This window comes from Amblyraja radiata, chromosome 1 (assembly GCF_010909765.2).
Source record: "Amblyraja radiata isolate CabotCenter1 chromosome 1, sAmbRad1.1.pri, whole genome shotgun sequence".
NCBI classification, from domain to species: domain Eukaryota; kingdom Metazoa; phylum Chordata; class Chondrichthyes; order Rajiformes; family Rajidae; genus Amblyraja; species Amblyraja radiata.
Window position 1 is genome coordinate 185135670 of NC_045956.1, and position 23533 is coordinate 185159202.

The 23533-nt window shown below is 47.7% G+C and overlaps 1 protein-coding gene across 1 annotated transcript in view; it reads right to left on the reverse strand.

Annotated features, from left to right (window-relative positions):
- Positions 1–2260: 2260 nt before the first annotated feature.
- Positions 2261–23533, reverse strand: part of LOC116987847 (dedicator of cytokinesis protein 2-like) — a 1012655-nt gene continuing 991382 nt past the window's right edge. Inside the window, exons 49-54 of the mRNA XM_033044139.1 lie at positions 21994–22131; positions 11473–11621; positions 7028–7199; positions 5586–5664; positions 4264–4436; positions 2261–2570 (exon numbers count right to left, since the gene is read on the reverse strand). Coding sequence (XP_032900030.1) covers positions 2469–2570; positions 4264–4436; positions 5586–5664; positions 7028–7199; positions 11473–11621; positions 21994–22131 — 813 coding nt within the window. The 3' untranslated portion in view covers positions 2261–2468. The remainder of the gene's footprint in view (positions 2571–4263; positions 4437–5585; positions 5665–7027; positions 7200–11472; positions 11622–21993; positions 22132–23533) is intronic.

Consider the following 23533-nt stretch of genomic DNA (forward strand, 5'->3'; position numbering starts at 1 on the left):
AAAATTCTTTGCTTGCCCACCCAAGGTATGCAAATAGTCGCCCATAAAGGGCACTGACAAAGTTACAGAGTACCCCCCACCAGCTCCTCCATTGTTCTTCCCCCTCTCCTCCTCATGTTGGTTCGTCCACACCCTCATGGACCCCCCGACTGTGGGTCGACTGGCGAGGCTTTGGCGCCGCTGCGAGGCTCTACCGCCACCGAGGCTCCTCTGCTGAGGCTCCACCGCCACCGAGGCTCCTCTGCTGAGGCTCCACCTGCACCGAGGCTCCACCGCCACCGAGGCTCCTCTGCCGAGGATCCACCTCCACCGCCGAGGCTCCACCACCACCGAGGCTCCTCTGCTGAGGCTCCACCTGCACCGAGGCTCCACCGCCACCGAGGCTCCACCACCTCCGAGGCTCCTCTGCTGAGGATCGACCTCCACCGCCGAGGCTTCACCGCCACCGAGGCTCCTCTGCCGAGGCTCCACCGCCACCGAGGCTCCACCGCCACCGAGGCTCCACCTGCACCGAGGCTCCACCGCCACCGATACTCCACCGCCTCCGAGGCTCCTCTGCTGAGGATCCACCTCCACCGCCGAGGCTCCACCACCACCGAGGCTCCTCTGCTGAGGATCCACCACCGCCACCGAGGCCCCTTTCCTGAGGATCCAACTCCGCCACCGAGGCTCCACCGCTGCCGCCGAGGCTCCACCACCTCCGCCAAATCGCCGCCGCCGAGGCTCCAAACTCCAAGCAAGCTGCATCACCACTTCCTGACTCTTATACTCAATGACCCAACCAACGAAGGCAAGAATACCATACACGTTATTTATCACTCTATCAAGTTGTGACCTACCATCTACCTCATTGGACTATCTTCAATTGGACTTTATCTTGCACTGAACGTTATTCCCTTTATCCCTGTATCTGTACACGGTGGACGGCTCGATTGTAATCATGTATATAGGCTTTCCACTGAGTGGTTTGCATGCAACAAAAAGCTTTTCATTGTACCTCGCTACACGTGACAATAAACTAAACTCAAACTTAGACCCCAAGACCCTTCCATAAACCAATACTGTTAGGACTCACATCAGTGGTATATTGTCCCCCTTACATCTGACCTCCCAAAATGCAACACCTCACACTTGCTCGGATTAAATCCCATCTCCCATCACTCCGACTCTAAACAGGCACAAGATGCTGCAGTAACTCAGTGGGTCTTTGGAGAGAGGGAATGGGTGACTTTTGGGTCATAGCCTCAGAATGAAAGGATGTTCCTTACGGGAGGAGATGAGGAGGAATTTCCTCAGTCAAGAGGGTGGGGAATCTGTGGAATTCATTGCCACAGAAGGTTGTACATGCCACTTCAACGGACATGTTTATAGCACTGTTTCACACATTCTTGAATGGTACGGGGATCAGGCGATAAGGCAGGAGTATGGAGTTGAGAGAGAAGGGTAGATCAGCCAGAGTAGATTCGATGGGCCGAATGGCCTAATCCTGCTCCTATCACTTATGACCTTGTGGAAACCTTCTTCAGGCTCAGAAGTCTTGAAGGAAGGTTCTGACCCCCCGAAACGTCACCTATACCTTTTCTCCAGAGATGCTGCCTGACCCAGTGAGTTATTCCAGCATCTTGTGCCTATCTTCAGCATAAACCAGCATCTGCAGTTCCTTCCCATAGAGAGAGTCCCTTGCCATAGAGGGAGTACAGAGAAGGTTCACCAGACTGATTCCTGGGATGTCAGGACTTTCATATGAAGAAAGACTGGATAGACTCGGCTTGTACTCGCTAGAATTTAGAAGATTGAGGGGGGATCTTATAGAAACTTACAAAATTCTTAAGGGGTTGGACAGGCTAGATGCAGGAAGATTGTTCCCGATGTTGGGGAAGTCCAGAACAAGGGGTCACAGTTTAAGGATAAGGGGGAAATCCTTTGGTACCGAGATGAGAAAAACATTTTTCACACAGAGAGTGGTGAATCTGTGGAATTCTCTGCCACAGAAGGTAGTTGAGGCCAGTTCATTGGCTATATTTAAGAGGGAGTTAGATGTGGCCCTTGTGGCTAAATGGATCAGGGGGTATGGAGAGAAGGCAGGTACGGGATACTGAGTTGGATGATCAGCCATGATCATATTGAATGGCGGTGCAGGCTCGAAGGGCCGAATGGCCTACTCCTGCACCTATTGTCTATGTTTCTATGTTTCCCACAGATTTAGGGGCTCTTACACTCAACGAAGTGCAGTAAAAGAAACAGAGCAATGATACCATTCTTGGACATGAGGAGGTATTTATTTATTAGGAAAAGAACAACCCTTATAGCCACTTGGCATCATTTGAAGGCAGCACGATGGATGGATGGATGGTTAGAAGGGAAAGGGGTTCACCGATGCCTGCTCCTGTCGTTACTCATCGACCATGTCCGCTGGGGGTCCTCTCAGCCCCTTCCTCGAGGTCCGATGGAGGTGTGCGGGGGAGGGGTCAGCTGGGCGGGGGCTGTGACATCCGCTTGTTCTTTGGCGGGGGAGGGGGCGGTGGGCTTTTGAGGGGCTTGCTGCTATCCGGGTTCGGAGAGCTAGAGACCTGGCGGGAAGGAGAGAGAACAAACGAGTTAGCGTTGGTCAGGTACGGGCGAAACCTCCCTCTTCCGCCCCCCCCCTCCTTATCGGATGGGATGGATCACAGCACGGTTAGGGAACAGCTCCATCCAAGACCGCAAGAAACTGCAGAGAGTTGAGGACGCAGCCCAGACCATCACACAAACCAACCTCCCTTCTGTTGACTCCATCTACACCTCACGCTGCCTCGGCAAGGCCAGCAGCATCATCAAGGACCAGTCGCACCCCCGACCACTCCCTCTTCTCCCCTCTCCCATCAGGCACGAGGTACAGAAGTGTGAAAACGCACACCTCCAGATTCAGGAACAGTTTCTTCCCAGCTGTTATCAGGCTGAACCATCCTACCAACAACTAGAGAGCAGTGCTGAACTACTATCTACCTCATTGTAGACTTTCGACTATCTTTGATCAGACTTTACCTTGCACTAAGCGTTATCCACGATATTCCCTTTGTCATGTATCTGTACACCCTGAATGGCTCGACGGTAATCATGTACTGTCTTTCCGCTGACTGGTTAGCGCGCAACAAAAGCTTTCCACTGTACCTCGGTACACGTGACAATAAACTAAACTGAACTGACTCCCACCCTATCAATGGGCAGGGGAGACAAAATATAGAAAGATTCTGACAATCCAGGCCCTTCGGACCAACATAAGCATGCAGGTACAGCAGGCAGTGAAGAAAGCCAATGGCATGTTGGCCTTCATAACAAGAGGAGTTAACATAGAAACATAGAAAACAGGTGCAGGAGGCCATTCGGTATCCCCAATCAGTACCCCGTTCCTGCCTTCTCCCCATATCCCCGGCCTCCGCTATTTTTAAGAGCCCTATCTAGTTCTCTCTTGAAAGTATCCAGAGAACCTGCCTCCACCGCCCTCTGAGGCAGGGAATTGCACAGACTCACCACTCTCTGTGTGAAAATGTGTTCCCTCGTCTCCGTTCTAAATGGCTTACCCCATGTTCTTAAACTGTGGCCCCTAGTTCTGGACTCCCCCAACAACGGGAACATGTTTCCTGCCACTAGCGTGTCCAAGCCCTTAACAATCTTATTTGCTTCAATGAGATAACCTCTCATCCTTCTAAACTCCAGAGTGTACAAGCCCAGCTGCTCCATTCTCTCAGCATGTGACAGTCCCGCCATCCCGGGAATTAACCTTGTAAACCTACGCTGCACTTATTCAATAGCAAGAATGTCCTTCCTCAAATTAGGGAACCAAAACTGCACACAATACTCCAGGTGTGGTCTCACTAGGGCTCTGTACAACTGCAGAAGGACCTCTTTGCTCCTATATTTGATTCCTCATGTTATAAAGGCCCACATGCCATTCGCTTTCTTCACTGCCTGCTGTACCTGCATGCTTGCTATCATAGACTGATGTACAAGGAACCCCCAGATCCCGTTGTACTTCCCCTTTTCCAAACTTGCACTCCCTCAATAGCGAGAATGTCCTTCCTCAAATTAAAGGACCACTCGGATCTGTAATCCAGTCCGGGTCTCACCTTACAGTCATGGTATATTACTAACGTTTTCAGCCACTAGTCCGTCAGTCGGGATGTAGCTACATTGGTGACTGCTTTCAGTGTAACTTCACGAGATGCTAATAAACTTGTTGGGTCGTTACTTGGGGTGTCCTGTGTTCGCTCTGCACCAACTCACCTTGAATTGCAGCTGCTCTTTCCCAGGAGCCTGGAAGGGCGGAGAGGTCAGTGGGTCCACCAGGTCATGGCTGAAGTTCTCCAGGAGGCTGGGGTTGATCTTCCTGGGCAAGGGCGGAGGCCGGGAACTTTTGATCTGCCCGCCGAATCCATTGTTCACGGTAACTGTCTGACCTGTGGAGACGGACAGCGTGCCAGTGAAGGGTAGAAACAAGGAACTGCACGTGGACAAAAATGCTGGAGGAACTCAGCGGATGAGGCTGCATCTGTAGAGCAAAGGAGTAGGCGACGTTTCTGGTCGAGACCCTTCTTGGATTTAAGAGAGTTAGATAGAGCTCTAGGGGCTAGTGGAGTCAAGGGATATGGGGAGAAGGCAGGCACGGGTTATTGATAGGGGACGATCAGCCACGATCACAATGAATGGCGGTGCTGGCTCGAAGGGCCGAATGGCCTCCTCCTGCACCTATTTTCTTTGTTGCTATGTTCAGACTGATGTGCAGGATAGGGAGTCTGAAGAAGGGTCTCGACCCGAAACGTCGCCTATTTCCTTCGCTCCATAGATGCTGCCTCACCCGCTGAGTTTCTCCAGCATTTTTGTCTACCTTCGATTTTTCCAGCATCTGCAGTTCTTTCTTAAACCAGGAACTGCAGGTGCCTCTCTCATCTTCCACTTCGCCCCGTCTCTCCTCACCTCTGCTTCGTCCTGCCCCTCTCCCCTTCCACCATCCCGCCCCTCTTTTTAGGCTTTGGACATTAGGGATACAAGCCCCCACCGAGCCCGCGCTGACCAGCGATCACCCCGAACACTCGCACTATCCTGCACACTAGGTGTGTGGGATTAGAAGGCAGTGGAGGCCGGTTGCCCGGATGCTTTCAAGATAGGGCTCTTAAAGATAGCGGAGTCAGGGGATATGGGGAGAAGGCAGGAACGGGGTACTGATTGGGGATGATCAGCCATGATCACATTGAATGGCGGTGCTGGCTCGAAGGGCCGAATGGCCTAGTCCTGCACCTATTGTCTATTAATTATTGTCTATTGAAAGATTTGGTCTTTGGGAAATGCGAGCTCAACCAGTCTCCCTCTCCTCCTTAAAGGGCGATTTTTTTTCTGCGACTTCCGGCATCATTGACTGATGTATCAGGTCACCGGAAAATATGCAGCGTGACGCGCCGTGATGACGTATGACGCACGATGCTGGGTTTTGAAACGCTCAAGATCCTTTGGCGACCCTGATATGACGCCGGCAGTCGCCGAGAAAAATCACCAAGTGGGGCAGGCCCTTAACCCTCTGTTCCCACACCTCTCCACAATGGCCCACAAACCTGCAGTGTTTTCTTTGGCAAAGTGTTCTGGACTTCTCTCCACTGAGTTGCCTGAGACCAGGGGCATCCTTGAAGGCTCCTAATGGTAAACAGAAATGAACATAGAGACATACATAGAAACATAGACAATAGGTGCAGGAGGAGGCCATTTGGCCCTTCGAGCCAGCACCGCCATTCATTGTGATCATGGCTGATCGTCCCCAATCAATAACCCGTGCCTGCCTTCTCCCCATATTCCTTGACTCCACTAGCCCCTAGAGCTCTATCTAACTCTCTCTTAAATCCATCCAGTGATTTGGCCTCCACTGCCCTCTGTGGCAGGGAATTCCACAAATTCACAACTCTCTGGGTGAAAAAGTTTTTTCTCACCTCAGTCTTAAATGACCTCCCCTTTACTCTAAGACTGTGGCCCCTGGTTCTGGACTCGCCCAACATTGGGAATATTATTCCTGCATCTAGCTTGTCCAGTCCTTTTATAATTTTATATGTTTCTATAAGACCTCCCCATCATCCTTCTAAACTCCAGTGAACACAAGCCTAGACTTTTCAATCTTTCCTCATATGACAGTCCCACCATCAACACACATCATCAACACCATTCCAGTTGTGCTTCAACTGAGAGATCCCTTCCCCCCCCCCCATCCTCCGTCCTAATATATTTTGTTTTAAAGATACCGTAAGTAATGCCGTAACAGCTCTATCCAAGATCGCAAGAAACTGCAGAGAGCCCAGACCGTGACGCAAACCAACCTCCCTTCCATTGACTCCATCTACACCTCACGCTGCCTCGGCAAGGCCAGCAGCATCATCAAGGACCAGTCTCACCCCGGCCACTCCCTCTTCTCCCCTCTCCCATCGGGCAAGAGGTACAGAAGTGTGAAAACACACACCTCCAGATTCAGGGACAGTTTCTTCCCAACTGTTATCAGAAAATAACCATCCTATAACCAACTAGAGAGCAGCCCTGAGCTCCCATCAACCTCATTGGAGACCATCAAACTATCTTTAATCAGACATTACTGGACTTTACCTTGCACCTTTATCATCACTTTATCCAGTATTTGTAAGCTGCGGACGGCTTGAGTGTAATCACGTACCGTCCGCTGACTGGATAGTTTGCGACAAAAAAAACTTTAAGGGCCAGTCCCACTTACGCTATTTTTTCGGCGACTTGCTGGCACCCGTCATAGTCGCAACAGGTCACCGAAAATTTGTGGCTGATCTATCTCTCCCTCCTAACCCCATTCTCCTGCCTTCTCCCCATAACCCCCGACACCCGTACAAATCAAGAATCTATCTATCTCTGCCTTAAAAATATCCATTGTTATTTGAGATTGGCTACGATTGAATGGCGGAGTAGACATGATGGGCCTAATGGCCTATTTCTGCTCCCGTCGCATTTGAACTGGCTCCCTGCCATTTTGTGAGACGCATTCTCTCACCACAGTGCATTCCGGAATGGGTGCAGGCATGGGCGATCGAGCAAGCCCCTGGAGCCCGCTGGTCCTGTGCTCCTTCTTGGCCACCTTCTTGTCCTCAAGGTCCTTGGCCACAGCTTCCAGAGGTCTGTCTAGGTTGCGGGTGCTTTGTTTCCTTGGCAGTGGAGGTTCCACACTGTAATCAACAACAGGGGCATTAAGCGCGCATGGAGACGAGAGCTACCACCGACGAGGTGCAGTCACAGATGTTTCTGCGGCACCACAGGGTGACACGGTAGCGCAGCGGTAGAGTTGCTGCCTCACAGCGCCAGAGACCCGGGGTCAATCCTGACCACGGGTGCTGCCTGTACGGAGTTCGTTCAGTTCGGTGCAGTTTAGCTAAATGTCACGAGAAAGCGAGAAAAAAGAGAAGAAATGGATACAAAGAGGAAAAAAGAGAAAAAAGGGAAAAAATTGAAACGAGATAAAAGAGAAAAAAGAGAAAAAAAAGAGACAAAAGTGAAAAACGAGAAAGCAAGGTGCAGTGAAAACCTCAGATAACCATATAACAATTACAGCACGGAAACAGGCCATCTCGACCCTTCTAGTCCATGCCGAACACTTATTCTCCCCTAGTCCCATATACCTGCGCTCAGACCATAACCCTCCATTCCTTTCCCGTCCATATAACTATCCAATTTATTTTTAAATGATACCAACGAACCTGCCTCCACCACTTCCACTGGAAGCTCATTCCACACAGCCACCACTCTCTGAGTAAAGAAGTTCCCCCTCATGTTACCCCTAAACTTCTGTCCCTTAATTCTCAAGTCATGTCCCCTTGTTTGAATCTTCCCTACTCTCAGTGGGAAAAGCTTATCCACGTCAACTCTGTCTATCCCTCTCATCATTTTAAAGACCTCTATCAATGCTCGTTGCACGCTATCCAATCAGCCGAAAGACAAACATAACCCTGTCCTTGTGTACGTTGTCCCCATGACCCGTGTGGGTTTTCTCCGGGTGCTCCAGTTTCCTCTCACACTCCACAGACGTGCAGGGGTGTAGGTTAATTGACTTCCGTAAAATTGGAAATTGTCCCCAGTGTGCAGGATAGCACTAGTGTACGGGATGATCGCTGGTCGGCGCGGACTTGTGAGCTGAAGGGCCTGTTGCCGCACTGTACCCCTAAAGTCTTGAGAAATATCTCAGGAATCATATGATTTAGAGCAGGGGTCGGCAACCTACGGCCCCCGGGCCGAATGCGGCCCGTAACCCAAAATCATCCGGCCCGCTGGCGTATTTTTTTCCCCCCCGTAATTATCTGGCACGCAGACTTCAGTCATCTCCGGTACCTCCCGGGCCGGAGGCCGCAACGCCCAGGCGCGGTGATGCAAGGACGCAAGGAGGCCTGTGCTAGCGGTCGCAATGGCGGAGCCGGCGAGCTGCGACGAGTGCCGAGTACCGCATCCTGCGTAAAGCCGCCGGCACGGCCGCGCACCTTCTGTGTCTAGGCTTCACTGTGGGGATTAGGGTTGTCAATAGGCCGGGGACGAGTGAGTGTGAGTATTTGAGCCACCACCTTCAGGACGGAGCCAAGGCAATGGTCCGTAGGTTCGCCATGTTGGTGAGCGCCCGTAACTAGGGGCCAGTGCTCCGGGTGGCGTCCTCGAAGGGGCGGGATCTATGTGAACACGTGATTTGATGCCTGTCATCCGGGGCGGGATCCACGTGTACACGTGATAGATGTGGCCCGACATCCACTCACAGACATGCGTCCCGGCCCCCATGCACAACAAGGTTGCTCACCCCTGCTTTAGAGAATAGGATACAAAGTGCTGGAGTAACTCAGTGGGTCAGGTAGCACTGATTTATGCCTGCAACTGGAGGACTTGGATAGGCAAGGTTTTGGGTCAGGACGCTGAGTTTTAGTTCAGAGATATAACGTAGAAACAGGACCTTTGGCCCACAGATTCCAACCATCGATCACCCATACACCAGCTCTGTACAACAGACTTGGGGCAATTTTAAGAATTCCCAGCTTTAAATACCTGGGAGTCCACATCACAGAGGATCTGACATGGACAACACACGCTGCTGCACTGGTGAGTAAGGCAAGGCAGCGTCTTTATCACCTCAGGCAGCTGAGGAAATTCAGAGTCTCTCTGAGGATCCTTCAATCCTTCTACTCTGGGGCTGTGGAAAGTATCTCGTCCGGCAACATCACAATCTGGTTTGGGAACTGCTCTGCCCAGGACAGGAAGGCTCCGCAGAGAGTTGTGCGTTCAGCCGGACGCACAATGGGAACTACACTCGCCCCCCTGCAGGAACTATACATCAGAAGGTGCAGATCCAGAGCCAGCAACATTATGGGGGACCCCTTCCACCCCAGCAACGGACTGTTCCAGACGCTACGGTCAGGCAAACGCCTCCACTGTCACGCTGCGAAAACAGAGAGGATGAGATGGAGTTTCTTCCCACAGGCCATCAGGACTGTAAACTCTGATCTCACCAGGAAGTAAATACTGTTGTGTCTTTAATTTAAATGTAAATACTGGTTCTGTTCTGTTCTGTTGTTTTGCACAATCCCGCAGGCATTGCCACTTTCATTTCACTGTACATCTTGTATGTGTATGTGACAAATAAAGTTGACTTGACTTGAAGAAGCCAATGAACCTGCAAACCTGCATGTCTTTGGAGTGTGGGAGGAAACCAGAGCACCCGGAGAAAACCCACACAGCCACGGGGAGAACGTGGGAGTGTAAGGCAGCAACTCTACCGCTGCGGCACCTATCGTTCTGCCTTGACAGTCATTTACACACAAGAGCGCTGGAGTAGCCCAGTGGGTCAGGCAGCATCTCTAGAAAACATCTGGCTCAGCACCCTTCATCAATCTGAAGAATGGTCCCGACCCTGAACGTCACCTATCCACGTCCTCCAGAGATGCTGCCTGGCCCTGCTGAGTTACTCCAGACCTCGCGAGGCTGCTGCCTGTGTGGAGTCTGCACGTTCTCCTTGTGAATTTTGTGGCTTTCCCCCAGGCAGTGGCGGACTGGCCAGAGTGTCAGCTTGCCCGATGGCAAGTGGGCCCCTGATGAAGTGGGCCCCCTATATCAAGTGGGCCCCTGATGAAGTGGGCCCCCTTTGTCTCCTGGCAACCAATATTTTTAGACCCAGTCCGCCACTGCCCCCAGGTACATCCCCAGGACCTTTTTTTGCCCAGGGTGGAAATGTTAAAGAGGAGAGGGCGTAGGTTTCAGGTGACAGGAGCAAAGTTCAGAGGAGATGTGGGTGGTGAGTGCCTGGAATGCACGGCCTGGGGTGATGGAGGTCTGGTACTTTAAAGAGCATTTATGAGGCTTTTTAGGGAAGAGACAGCAACCCTAAGACTTTTGCCTCCATCACAGTGGGGAGGTGCTTGGTGAACTCACTGTGGTGGATGTTAATTTGTGTTTATTGTGTGTTGTTTATTATTACATGTATGGCTGCAGGCAACGACATTTCGTTCAGACTGAAAGGTCTGAATGACAAATAAAGGATTCAATTCAATTCAATTCAATTTTAGATAGGCACATGGACATGCAGGGAATGGAGGGATATGGATCAGGTGAAGGTCGATGGGATTAGTTTAACCTGACTTCATGTTCGGCATAGATATTGTGGGCTGAAGGGCCCATTCCTGTCCAGTCCTGTTCTATGTAACGTTCAATGCTCCGCTTGTAATAATAATAATAATGGATGGGATTTATATAGCGCCTTTCTAATACTCAAGGCGCTTTACATTGCATTATTCATTCACTCCTCAGTCACACTCGGTGGTGGTAAGCTACTTCTGTAGCCACAGCTGCCCTGGGGCAGACTAAAGGAAGCGTGGCTGCCAATCCGCGCCTACGGCCCCTCCGACCACCACCAATCACTCACACACATTCACACACAGGCAAAGGTGGGTGAAGTGTCTTGCCCAAGGACACAACGACATTATGCACTCCAAGCGGGATTCGAACCGGCTACCTTCCGGTTGCCAGCCGAACACTTAGCCCATTGTGCCATCTGTCGTCCCAACAATAGACAATAGACAATAGACAATAGACAATAGGTGCAGGAGTAGGCCATTCGGCCCTTCGAGCCAGCACCGCCATTCAATGTGATCATGGCTGATCATCCCCAATCAATACCCCGTTCCTGCCTTCTCCCCATATCCCATGACTCCGCTATCTTTAAGAGCCCTATCTAGCTCTCTCTTGAAAGTATCCAGAAACCTGGCCTCCACCGCCCTCTGAGGCAGAGAATTCCACAGACTTACAAAAAGTGTTTCCTCGTCTCCGTTCTAAATGGCTTACTCCTTATTCGTAAACTGTGGCCCCTGGTTCTGGACTCCCCCAACATGGGGAACATGTTTCCTGCCTCTAGCTCTAAGCTAAATCAAACTAAAATGATATTCTGAAGGGTGCAGCAAATCTTCCTTCACCTACCTGTCCATGGTGGTCCTGGTCGATTCCTTGTCTGAGCTTGTGGAACTCAGTGAACTCGAGGAGATGACTGACAGAGGACGATAGGATCGGATCATGGAACGCGGCCGGCTCCCGGCTCCACTGCCTCCCCGCCTCTCCTCGGAAAACGACTGGAAAACATCAGCACACGCACATGTGATTATCTTTAACAACTCAACCTCAACCATTTTTGCACGTTCTCGATGTGACTTCGTGGGGGAGCCTGAAGAAAATCCTCGGGCAGAAGGTCTTCTTCTTGCGAATAAATAAACCAAAGGAATAGTCAAAGGTAGACAAAAATGTTGGAGAAACTCAGTGGGTTTCGACCCGAAACGTCACCTATTCCTTCGCTCAATAGATGCTGCCTCAGCCGCTGAGTTTCCCCAGCATTTTTATCTACCTTCGATTTTTCCAGCATCTGCAGTTCCTTCTTAAACAAAGGAATAGTTAGATCCACGGTAAAATCCAAGGTTAGGGCAAGAGGTACAGAAGTGTGAAGACGCACACCTCCAAATTCAGGGACAGTTTCTTCCCGGCTGTTATCAGGCAACTGAACCATCCTACCACAACCAGAGAGCAGTCCTGAACTACTATCTACCACATTGGTGACCCTCAGATTATCTTTGATCGGACTTTGCTGGCTTTACCTTCTGTCATGTACGCTGTGGAAGGCTCGATTGTAATCATGTGTTGGTTCACATGCTTGATCAATGGTGTTTTATCATTAATGTTTTATTATTATTAATGTTTAGTGTTTTCTGAGTCATTCGTAACTGTCACTGTATGTCATGTTGTTACTTGTGGGCGGAGCACCAAGGCAAATTCCTTGTATGTGAATACTTGGCCAATAAACTTACTTACTTACTTACTTTCTGCTGGGGGGTTAGCACGCGACAAAAGCATTTCACCGTACCTCGGTACATAGGAACATAGAAACATAGAAACATAGAAACATAGAAACATAGAAAATAGGTGCAGGAGTAGGCCATTCGGCCCTTCGAGCCTGCACCGCCATTCAATATGATCATGGCTGATCATCCAACTCAGTATCCCGTATCTGCCTTCTCCCCATACCCCCTGATCCCTTTAGCCACAAGGGCCACATCTAACTCCCTCTTAAATATAGCCAACGAACTGGCCTCAACTACCTTCTGTGGCAGAGAGTTCCACAGATTCACCACTCTCTGTGTGAAAAATGTTTTTCTCATCACGGTCCCAAAAGACTTCCCTCTTATCCTTAAACTGTGACCCCTTGTTCTGGTACACGTGACAATAAACGAAACAGAACTGAATTGAACTGAACTGAACAGAAATCAGGTTCCAACCCAATCCCTAGTTCACGAGTCAAGAGAGTTTTATTGTCATATGTCCCGGGTGGGACAATGACATTCTTACATGCTGCAGCACTACAGAATATGTAAATATGTAAACATAGTACATATGGGGGAAGAGAAAAAAAGTTCAATAAATATGAAATATAGTGCAAATAACAAAGAATAATATAGTCTTTTGCAGTTCAGTGCTCAGAGCTTATTTGTTGTTGTGTTTAATAGCCTGATGGCTGTAGGGAAGAAGCTGTTCCTGAACATGGACGTTACAGTTTTCAGGCTCCTGTACCTTCTTCCCGATGGCAATGGTGATATGAGGTGTGTGGCCAGGATGGTGTGGGTCTTTGATGATTTTGGCTGCCTTTTTGAGGCAGTGACTACGATAGATTCCTTGAAGCGCAGTTCAATTTGTGTCCAAACAACTCAGGCACAGTGTAAGCATGACGTATAGTCACAAAAAGGAGAAGTCGGTTGACCAAAGAGGTCGCAGAGACAGTGAGCAAATAGTGAAACGCTTATATAACCATATAACAATTACAGCACGGAAACAGGCCATCTCGGCCCTTTTAGTCCATGCCGAACAATTATTTTCCCCTAGTCCCATCTACCTGCACTCAGACCAAAACCCTCCATTCCTTTCCCATCCATATACCTATCCAATTTATTTTTAAATGATAAAATCGAACCTGCCTCCACCACTTCCACTGGAAGCTCATTCCACACAGCTACCACTCTCTGAGTAAAGAAGTTCCCCCTCATGTTACCCCTAAACTTCTGTCCCTTAATTCTGAAGTCATGTCCTCTTGTTTGAATCTTCCCTACTCTCAATGGAAAAGCTTATCCACGTCAACTCTGTCTATCCCTCTCATCATTTTAAAGACCTTGGATAGAGTGGATTTGGAGAGGATGCTTCCACTAGTGGGAGAGTCTAGGATCAGAGGCCATAGTCTCAGAATTAAGGCACATTCCTTTAGAAGGAGATGAGGAGGCATTTATTTAGTCAGAGGGTGGTGAATCTGTGGAATTCATTGCCACGGAAGGCTGTGGAGGCCACACCAGTGGATATTTTTTTTCGGCGGAGATTGACAGATTCTTGATTAGTACAGGTGTCAGAGGTTATGGGGAGAAGCCAGGAGAATGGGGTTAGCAAGGAGAAATACAGCAGCCATGTTTGAATGGCGGAGTTGACTAGATGGACCGAATGGCCTAATTCTGAACCGCTGAATTACTCCAGCACTTTGAGCACTTGCTAGTTATGGATGTCACGAACAGTTTGACTTGGTCCAACCATGTTGAAGATTTGCCCAAGAAGGCACGGCAGCACCTCTACATCCTCAGAAATACCAAGGAAATTCAACATGTCTACAATGACGTGTACCAATTTCTACTGATGACCATGAGAAAGCCTGGATAGAGTGGATGTGGAGAGGATGCTTCCACTAGTGGGAGAGTCTAGGACCAGAGGTCACAGCCTCAGAATAAAAGGTTGTACCTTTAGAAATGAGATGAGAAGGAATCTCTTTAGTCGGAGGGTGGTGAATCTGTGGAATTCATTGCCACAGAAGGTGTGGAAGCCAAGTCAATGGATATTTTTAAGGCGGAGGTTGACAGATTTTTGATTAGTGTGGGTGATAATATCAGGCATTTTGGGTGCTTGACAAAATGGAGGATTTCTGCTTCTGTGAAACCTGCTTCTCTCCTTTTGCAAAAGCTGCAAAGACCATGAGGATCGTGGCTGCAGAAAGTCTGTGGCATGGGTAGGGGTTACATAGAAATATCGAAACATAGAAAATAGGTGCAGGAGGAGGCCATTCGGCCTTTCGAGCCAGCACCGCCATTCATTGTGATCATGGCTGATCGTCCCCTATCAATAACCCGTGCCTGCCTTCTTCCAATATCCCTTGATTCCACTAGCCCCTAGAACTCTATCTAACTCTCTCTTAAATCCATCCAGTGTTTTGGCCTCCACTGCCCTCTGTGGCAGGGAATTCCACAAATTCACAACTCTCTGGGTTAAAAAGTTTTTTCTCACCTCAGTCTTAAATGACCTCCCCTTTATTCTAAGACTGTGGCCCCTGGTTCAGGACTCGCCCAACATTGGGAACATTTTTCCTGCATCCAGCTTGTCCAGTCCTGATGAAGCCGAATTTTAGTTAAAAATATAAGAAGATTTAAATATTATATACTGCTGGTAAAACAATGTTTTTGTATATGTACTGCTTGTAAAGCAATGTTTTATGTATGTGGAATGTGTGAAATTCGAAGCAATGAGCAAAGTTGTGTGTCGCTTTAAGAAGTCTGTCCTTTAAAATGCAAATGGACAGTTTATGGTGTGCTCCGTTAAGAAATGGGCATGAATGGGGGGCGATACTCGAATGATAAAATGTGTTGGCTGATTATAAATCTTTTGAACCAAGTTTAAAAAAAGACTCATCCTGATTAAAGTGTTAAATGAGATTGGAAATGTCAAAATTACAGAGAAAAAGAAAATGTATTATTGATTACTGATTCTGAGTGAGTTCTTTTGGGAAAGATTGTTTTGATATGATAACAGAGGTTGTCTTTTAAAATGCAAATGAAGCAAGATTACTGTTTGCAAGCAAACAAAAAGATGTTGCTGTAGCATGGGCTGTGTGAGGGAAATGAAGGTAGATGAAAAATTGTCTTATGACTTACAAAAGGGGGTTTGAGGGAACTCACAATGAGGGATAAAAGGTGAGAAGATAAAGTAGATTGGGGAAGAGAACATATTTGGAGAATTGAATATTCAGTTGGAGAGAGCCTCTTCGGATATAATCGGATTAAAGAATAAGTTCACAGGGAAGTGTTAGGATGGAACTGGAGATGCTGGAGGATCAAAGGTAGACAAAAGTGCTGGAGAAACTCAGCTGGTGAACAAGATTTACAACTTTTTATTGATGCAGGAAAAGCTGCTGTGTCCATCCCCTGGAGAATGGTGGGGAAGCCACCTACAGGCCCTGGGCAATTAACTAATTATGTATGGACGGCAATTAACCCATATCTTGCCAGATCTACATTCCCAGGTTGGAGGAGTTTTTGCTGGAAACCAGTGACCAAGGCCATAAAAGCTATACGATGATGGTGCTGGGACAAGAAGAAATTGAGACTGTATTGAAAAGAACAACCAAGTGTTGCTAACATCATGAACTGCTGTAAAGATTGAAGATCATCATCGCTGGATACATTTGATTGACTGTGAACAGTTTGTGGAAACAAGGACGATGGGCTATTTATGCTCCCTTTATTCTGGGGTGGCCCAGCCCACATGGACTGAACTTTCTTCAGAATGGCAAGCTTGCGGACTAACCCACATTTAAAGGATGGTACACACCTCCTTTTAAACAAGATTGGAGTCAAACATGACAAGCGCAGCAAAGATACCCTGACTACAGACAGTAAGAGGTCTGCAAAGGCCAGTTAAATCTACCTGTTTTTGCCACAACCAAGGCACTGGTGTATTTTTAGGAAACAGTATATTTGTGACAGGGCATTGTTATGTTGCAAATGCAGTGCCACACAAGAGAAGCATGAACCAGTTACACCAGCACACGGGGAGTTCCAAGCGAAGCCGAATAAAGGCTGAGCAATTTTTATGATCCTTTTCCTGTCCTATGGTAGTATCTTAGTGTCACGTCCGGGGGAGGTTGGTGGCCATTTAAAATGTTTGGAGGGACTTGTGGAACGGTTGTCCACTATGAATTGATTGTGTTACTAGTGTACTATTAATTTGTCTGATGAGATGCTTATGGTCTTTCGTATGTACTCAGCAAGGACTGTAGTAGTTATCAAAATTTTGATAAAAGGATGGAATGATGAAGCCGAATTTTAGTTAAAAATATAAGAAGATATTAAATTGGCTTCTGGGCTAGCTTACAGCTTATATTTAGTCTCATAGAAACATAGAAACATAGAAATTAGGTGCAGGAGTAGGCCATTCGGCCCTTCGAGCCTGCACCGCCATTCAATATGATCATGGCTGATCATCCAACTCAGTATCCCGTACCTGCCTTCTCTCCATACCCTCTGATCCCCTTAGCCACAAGGGCCACATCTAACTCCCTCTTAAATATAGCCAATGAACTGGCCTCGACTACCCTCTGTGGCAGGGAGTTCCAGAGATTCACCACTCTCTGTGTGAAAAAAGTTCTTCTCATCTCGGTTTTAAAGGATTTCCCCCTTATCCTTAAGCTGTGACCCCTTGTCCTGGACTTCCCCAACATCGGGAGCAATCTTCCTGCATCTAGCCTGTCCAACCCCTTAAGAATTTTGTAAGTTTCTATAAAATCCCCTCTCAATCTCCTAAATTCTAGAGAGTATAAACCAAGTCTATCCAGTCTTTCTTCATAGGACAGTCCTGACATCCCAGGAATCAGTCTGGTGAACCTTCTCTGCACTCCCTCTATAACAATAATGTCCTTCCTCAGATTTGGAGACCAAAACTGTACGCAATACTCCAGGTGTGGTCTCACCAAGACCCTGTACAACTGCAGTAGAACCTCCCTGCTCCTATACTCAAATCCTTTTGCTATGAAAGCTAACATACCATTCGCCTTCTTCACTGCCTGCTGCACCTGCATGCCCACTTTCAATGACTGGTGTACCATGACACCCAGGTCTCGCTGCATCTCCCCTTTTCCTAGTCGGCCACCATTTAGATAATAGTCTGCTTTCCTGTTTTTGCCACCAAAATGGATAACCTCACATTTATCCACATTATACTGCATCTGCCAAACATTTGCCCACTCACCCAGCCTATCCAAGTCACCTTGCAGTCTCCTAGCATCCTCCTCACAGCTAACACTGCCCCCCAGCTTAGTGTCATCCGCAAACTTGGAGATATTGCCTTCAATTCCCTCATCCAGATCATTAATATATATTGTAAATAGCTGGGGTCCCAGCACTGAGCCTTGCGGTACCCCACTAGTCACTGCCTGCCATTGTGAAAAGGACCCGTTTACTCCTACTCTTTGCTTCCTGTTTGCCAGTCAGTTCTCTATCCACATCAATACTGAACCCCCAATGCCGTGTGCTTTAAGTTTGTAAACTAATCTCTTATGTGGCACCTTGTCGAAAGCCTTCTGGAAGTCCAGATACACCACATCCACTGGTTCTCCCCTATCCACGCTACTAGTTACATCCTCGAAAAATTCTATAAGATTCGTCAGACATGATTTACCTTTTGTAAATCCATGCTGACTTTGTCCAATGATTTCACCACTTTCCAAATGTGGGTGCTATCCCATCTTTAATAACTGACTCTAGCAGTTTCCCCACTACCGATGTTAGACTAACTGGTCTGTAATTCCCCGTTTTCTCTCTCCCTCCCTTCTTAAAAAGTGGGGTTACGTTTGCTACCCGCCAATCCTCAGGAACTACTACAGAATCTAAAGAGTTTTGAAAGATTATTACTAATGCATCCACTATTTCTGGAGCTACTTCCTTAAGTACTCTGGGATGCAGCCTATTTGGCCCTGGGGATTTAGCGGCCTTTAATCCATTTAATTTACCCAACACCACTTCCCGGCTAACTCAATTCCTCCAACTCCTTTGACCTGCGGTCCCCTGCTATTTCCGGCAGATTATTTATGTCTTCCTTAGTGAAGACGGAACCAAAGTAGTTATTCAATTGGTCCGCCATATCCTTGTTCCCCATGATCAACTCACCTGTTTCTGACTGCAAGGGACCTACATTTGTTTTAACTAATCTCTTTCTTTTCACATATCTATAAAAACTTTTGCAGTCAGTTTTTATGTTCCCTGCCAGTTTTCTTTCATAATCTATTTTTCCTTTCCTAATTAAGCCCTTTGTCCTCCTCTGCTGGTCTCTGAATTTCTCCCAGTCCTCCGGTATGCTGCTTTTTCTGGCTAATTTGTAGGCATCATCCTTCGCTTTGATACTATCCCTGATTTCCCTTGTTATCCACGGATGCATTACCTTCCCTGATTTATTCTTTTGCCAAACTGGGATGAACAATTTTTGTAGTTCATCCATGCAGTCTTTAAATGTCTTCCATTGCATATCCACCGTCAACCCTTTTAGAATTAATTGCCAGTCAATCTTGGCCAATTCACGTCTCATACCCTCAAAGTTACCTTTCTTTAAGTTCAGAACCATTGTTTCTGAATTAACAATGTCACTCTCCATCCTAATGAAGAACTCAACCATATTATGGTCACTCTTGCCCAAGGGGGCACGTACAACAAGACTGCTAACTAACCCTTCCTCATTACTCAATACCCAGTCTAAAATAGCCTGCTCTCTCGTTGGTTCCTCTACATGTTGATTTAGATAACTATCCCGCATACATTCCAAAAAATCCTCTTCCTCAGCACCCCTGCCAATTTGATTCACCCAATCTATATGTAGATTGAAGTCACCCATTATAACGGTTTTGCCTTTGTCGCACGCATTTCTAATTTCCTGTTTGATACCATCTCCAACTTCACTACTACTGTTAGGTGGCCTGTACACAACACCCACCAGCGTTTTCTGCCCCTTAGTGTTTCGCAGCTCTACCCATACCGATTTCACATCCTGCAAACTAATATCCTTCCTTTCCATTGCGTTAATCTCCTCTCTAATCAGCAACGCTACCCCACCTCCTTTTCCTTTCTCTCTATCCCTCCTGAATATTGAATATATTAGGCTTGCCTCAGGTTGGGGTGTGTGAGATAATAAATCCTATAACATTGTCTCCCAAGTGACAAGCAGAGAAAGAGCTAGGGTGATCTCTTTGAGATAAGTTGCCGTAAACCAAGTGTCCAATGTTTATGAGGGACCAAGTGACAGAGAAGAACCAGCGAAAGAGCTAGGGTGATCTCTTTGAAGATAAAATGACCTAAACCAAATGGCCAATGTTTTTAGTATATCTTGTACCATGTAAACAAAATACCTTTGATGTGATGCCTTTTCCTGTACCTCTGACCATGACTAATGTCTGTGGAATGTGCTAAGGTGACAAACATACACTATATAATGCTATGTAATTCTGTTGTTCAGGGAAAGTGGCTGAGCACAGTTAAGTGTCTACATTGGTCACTTGACTGGAGTTCTCCCTCCCTTCCATCGGCCGATATTAAGTAAAGTTTTGAACTGGTCTACCAAACAGTTTGTGTGGTGTCTGTTTATTAAGAAGCGAACCTGGTTTAGTAGTTATAAAAGTAACTTTTTCAGTCCTTTTGTAATTTTATATGTTTCTAAAAGATTTCCCCTCATCCTTCTAAACTCCAGTGAATCGAGGTTGAAGTCCAGATGGCCTTTAATTGTTAATATGTATGAGATATTGCAGAAGGAGCTAGGTCCTGTTGCAAATGCATGCTTGAGATTGGTTGGGGGAATGGTGGGTTACAATATGTTGCAGAGTCTCCTCGCCGCTAATTATGATTGGTCAAGGAGAGGGGCCTTACCCAAAATGTTTACTTTACCTGGGAGAATGATTCTTTACCTAACAGAATTGTTTCCCCCCCCCCCCCCCCCAAGTGCTTTAAAGTCAAAGTCAAGGTCAAATGTATTCGTCACATGCACCCGAAGGTGCAGTGAAATGAATTTGCCAGCAGCGATACACTTAAAAAGAACACACAATACACAATAAAATCTAACACAAACATCCACCACAGCATTCTTCACGGGTGCAACGGGCCACAATGCACAAGTTAGCAGACAACGGGGGTAAAAGCGTGCCCAACGTCACCCTCACCCTGATGGCCACCTTCGTGTGGGGCTGCATCAGGCGGAGTGTAGAGCCAAGGCACGTGGGCACCAAGTGTCATTACCTGCTGAGGTTCTACCTGTCCCCGGTGTTGCGAAGGAGGGGCCTGGCGCAAATGCCACGTAATGTGCCAGTCAGCTGGACATTGCCGCCCCATCTGTCGTTTGTGGAAAGGTTACTGCTATCCAAATGTGCGGCTATCTCATCTTTTATAATTGACTCCAGCATCTCCCCCACCACCAATGTCAGGCTAACTGGTCTATAATTCCCTGTTTTCTCTCTCCCGCCTTTCTTAAAAAGTGGGATAACATTAGCTACCCTCCAATCCACAGGAACTGATCCAGAGCCTATAGAACATTGGAAAATTATCACCAATGCATCCACGATTTCTAGAGCCACTTCATTAAGTACCCTGGGATGCAGACCATCAGGCCCTGGGGATTTATCAGCCTTCAGTCCCATCAGTCTACCCAACACCATTTCCTGCATAATGTAGATTTCCTGGATGTGGATAATGTGGATAAAAGAGAGTTGGATTTTCCAGTGCTCGTATTCGGTGTTTGACTGAAGCAGACTAAGGGGGGTAAGTTTAGGACTGAAATTACATGGGTATCAGGGGTTATGTGGAGAAGGCAGGAGAATGGGGTTCAGAGGAAAGGATAGATCAGCCACGATTAGATGGCGGAGTAGGCTGGATGGGCCGAATGGCCTAATTCGACTCCCGGAACATGAAACCATCCCATCGGGATGCATCTACGGGTTCTTCTGCAGTTGTACAGGGCCCTAGTGAGACCACACCTGGAGTATTGTGTGCAGTTTTGGTCCCCTAATTTGTGGAAGGACATTCTTGCTATTGAGGGAGTGCAACGTAGGTTTACAAGGTTAATTCCCGGGATGGTGGGACTGTCATATGCTGAGAGAATGGAGCAGCTGGGCTTGTAAACTCTGGAGTTTAGAAGGATGAGAGGGTATCTCATTGAAACATATAAGATTGTTAAGGGTTTGGACACGCTAGAGGCAGGAAACATGTTCCCGATGTTGGGGGAGTCCAGAACCAGGGCCACAGTTTAAGAAAAAGGAGTAAGCAATTTAGAACGGAGACGAGGAAACACTTTTTCTCACAGAGAGTGGTGAGTCTGTGGAATTCTCTGCCTCAGAGGGCGGTGGAGGCAGGTTCTCTGGATGCTTTCAAGAGAGAGTTAGATAGGGCTCTTAAAAATAGCGGAGTCAGGAGATATGGGGAGAAGGCAGGAACGGGGTACTGATTGGGGATGATCAGCCATGATCACATTGAATGACGGTGCTGGCTCGAAGGGCCAAATGGCCTCCTCCTGCACCTATTGTCTATTGTCTATTGTTGGTCAGGAAACTGCACTGTCCTGACCCATCAACTTTTCCCACCGTGTCTCACACCTCGAAAGAGATGCCCAGAAAGATTGACTCACCAGATCCCGCACTCCATACTGGCTCTCCACTTTGGCCTTCAGTTGAGCGAAGCACTCCTCCATCCGATCATGGAAGGGTTTCAGGGCTTCCGTCACCTTCTTCCCATGGATCCTGATGCCCTCCGTCAGTAGTGGGATCTTTTGGGGAGAGAATGCAAAATGATCAACATCTGGTCATTTTAGTCGCCGAATGTCCTAATTTAGTCCTAGTTTGGAGATACAGTGCAGAAGCGGGCGCTTCGGCGCACCGAGTCTGCACCGATGTATTCAACAGGCTGAAGAAAGAAATTCCTCCTCATCTCCTTCATAAAGGAACGTCCATTAATTCTGTGGCTATGACCTCTGGAACTAGACTCTCCTACCAGTGAAGAGAGAGAGTTAGATTTAGCTCTTAGGGCTAACAGTATCAAGGGAAATGGGGAGAAAGCAGGAACGCGGTACTTATTTTGGATGATCAGCCATGATCATATCGAAGGGCCGAATGGCCTCCTCCTGAACCTATTTTCTTTGTTTCTACAACCAGCGATCTCCGTACGCTAATACTATCCCGCACACACGAGGGATAGAAACATAGAAAATAGGTGCAGGAGGCCATTCAATGTGATCATAGCTGATCGTCCCCAATCAATAACCCATGCCTGCCTTCTCCCCATATCCCTTGATTCCCTAGAGCCCCTAGAGCTCTATCTAACTCTCTCTTAAATCCACCCAGTGACTTGGCCTCCACTGCCCTCTGTGGCAGGGAATTCCATAAATCCACAACTCTCTGGGTGAAAACGTTTATTCTCACCTCAGTCTTAAATGACCTCCCCTTTATTCTAAGATAATTTACAATTTTTATTGAAGTCAATCAATGTACAAACATGTGCATATTTGGAGTGTGGGAGGAAACCGGAGCACCCGGGGAAACCCCACATAGGTCACGGGGAGAAGGTACAAACTTCATACAGACATCGCCCGTAGTCAGGCTTGAACCCAGGTCTCCGGTGCTGTAAGGTAGCAGCTGAACTGCTGCGCCACCATGCCAGCCTATTAGGAGTTTATAAGACCATAGGTTCACAAGGTTAATTCCCGGGATGGCGGGACTGTCATAAGCTGAGAGAATGGAGCAGCTGGGCTTGTACACTCTGGAGTTTAGAAGGATGAGAGGGTATCTTATTGAAACATATAAGGTTGTTAAGGGCTTGGACACGCTAGAGGCAGGAAACATGTTCCCGATGTTGGGGGAATCCAGAACCAGGGGCCACAGTTTAAGAATAAGGAGTAAGCCATTTAGAACGGAGACGAGGAAACACTTTTTCTCACAGAGAGTGGTGAGTCTGTGGAATTCTCTGCCTCAGAGGGTGGTGGAGGCAGGTTCTCTGGATGCTTTCAAGAGAGAGCTGGATAGGGCTCTTAAAGATAATGGAGTCAGGGGATATGTGGAGAAGGCAGGAACAGGGTATTGATTGTGGATGATCAGCCATGATCACATTGAATGGACTCCCTCCCTCATTCCTCCCCATCTGTGACTCCTGCCGCTCTCCTGCTCTCACCCAGA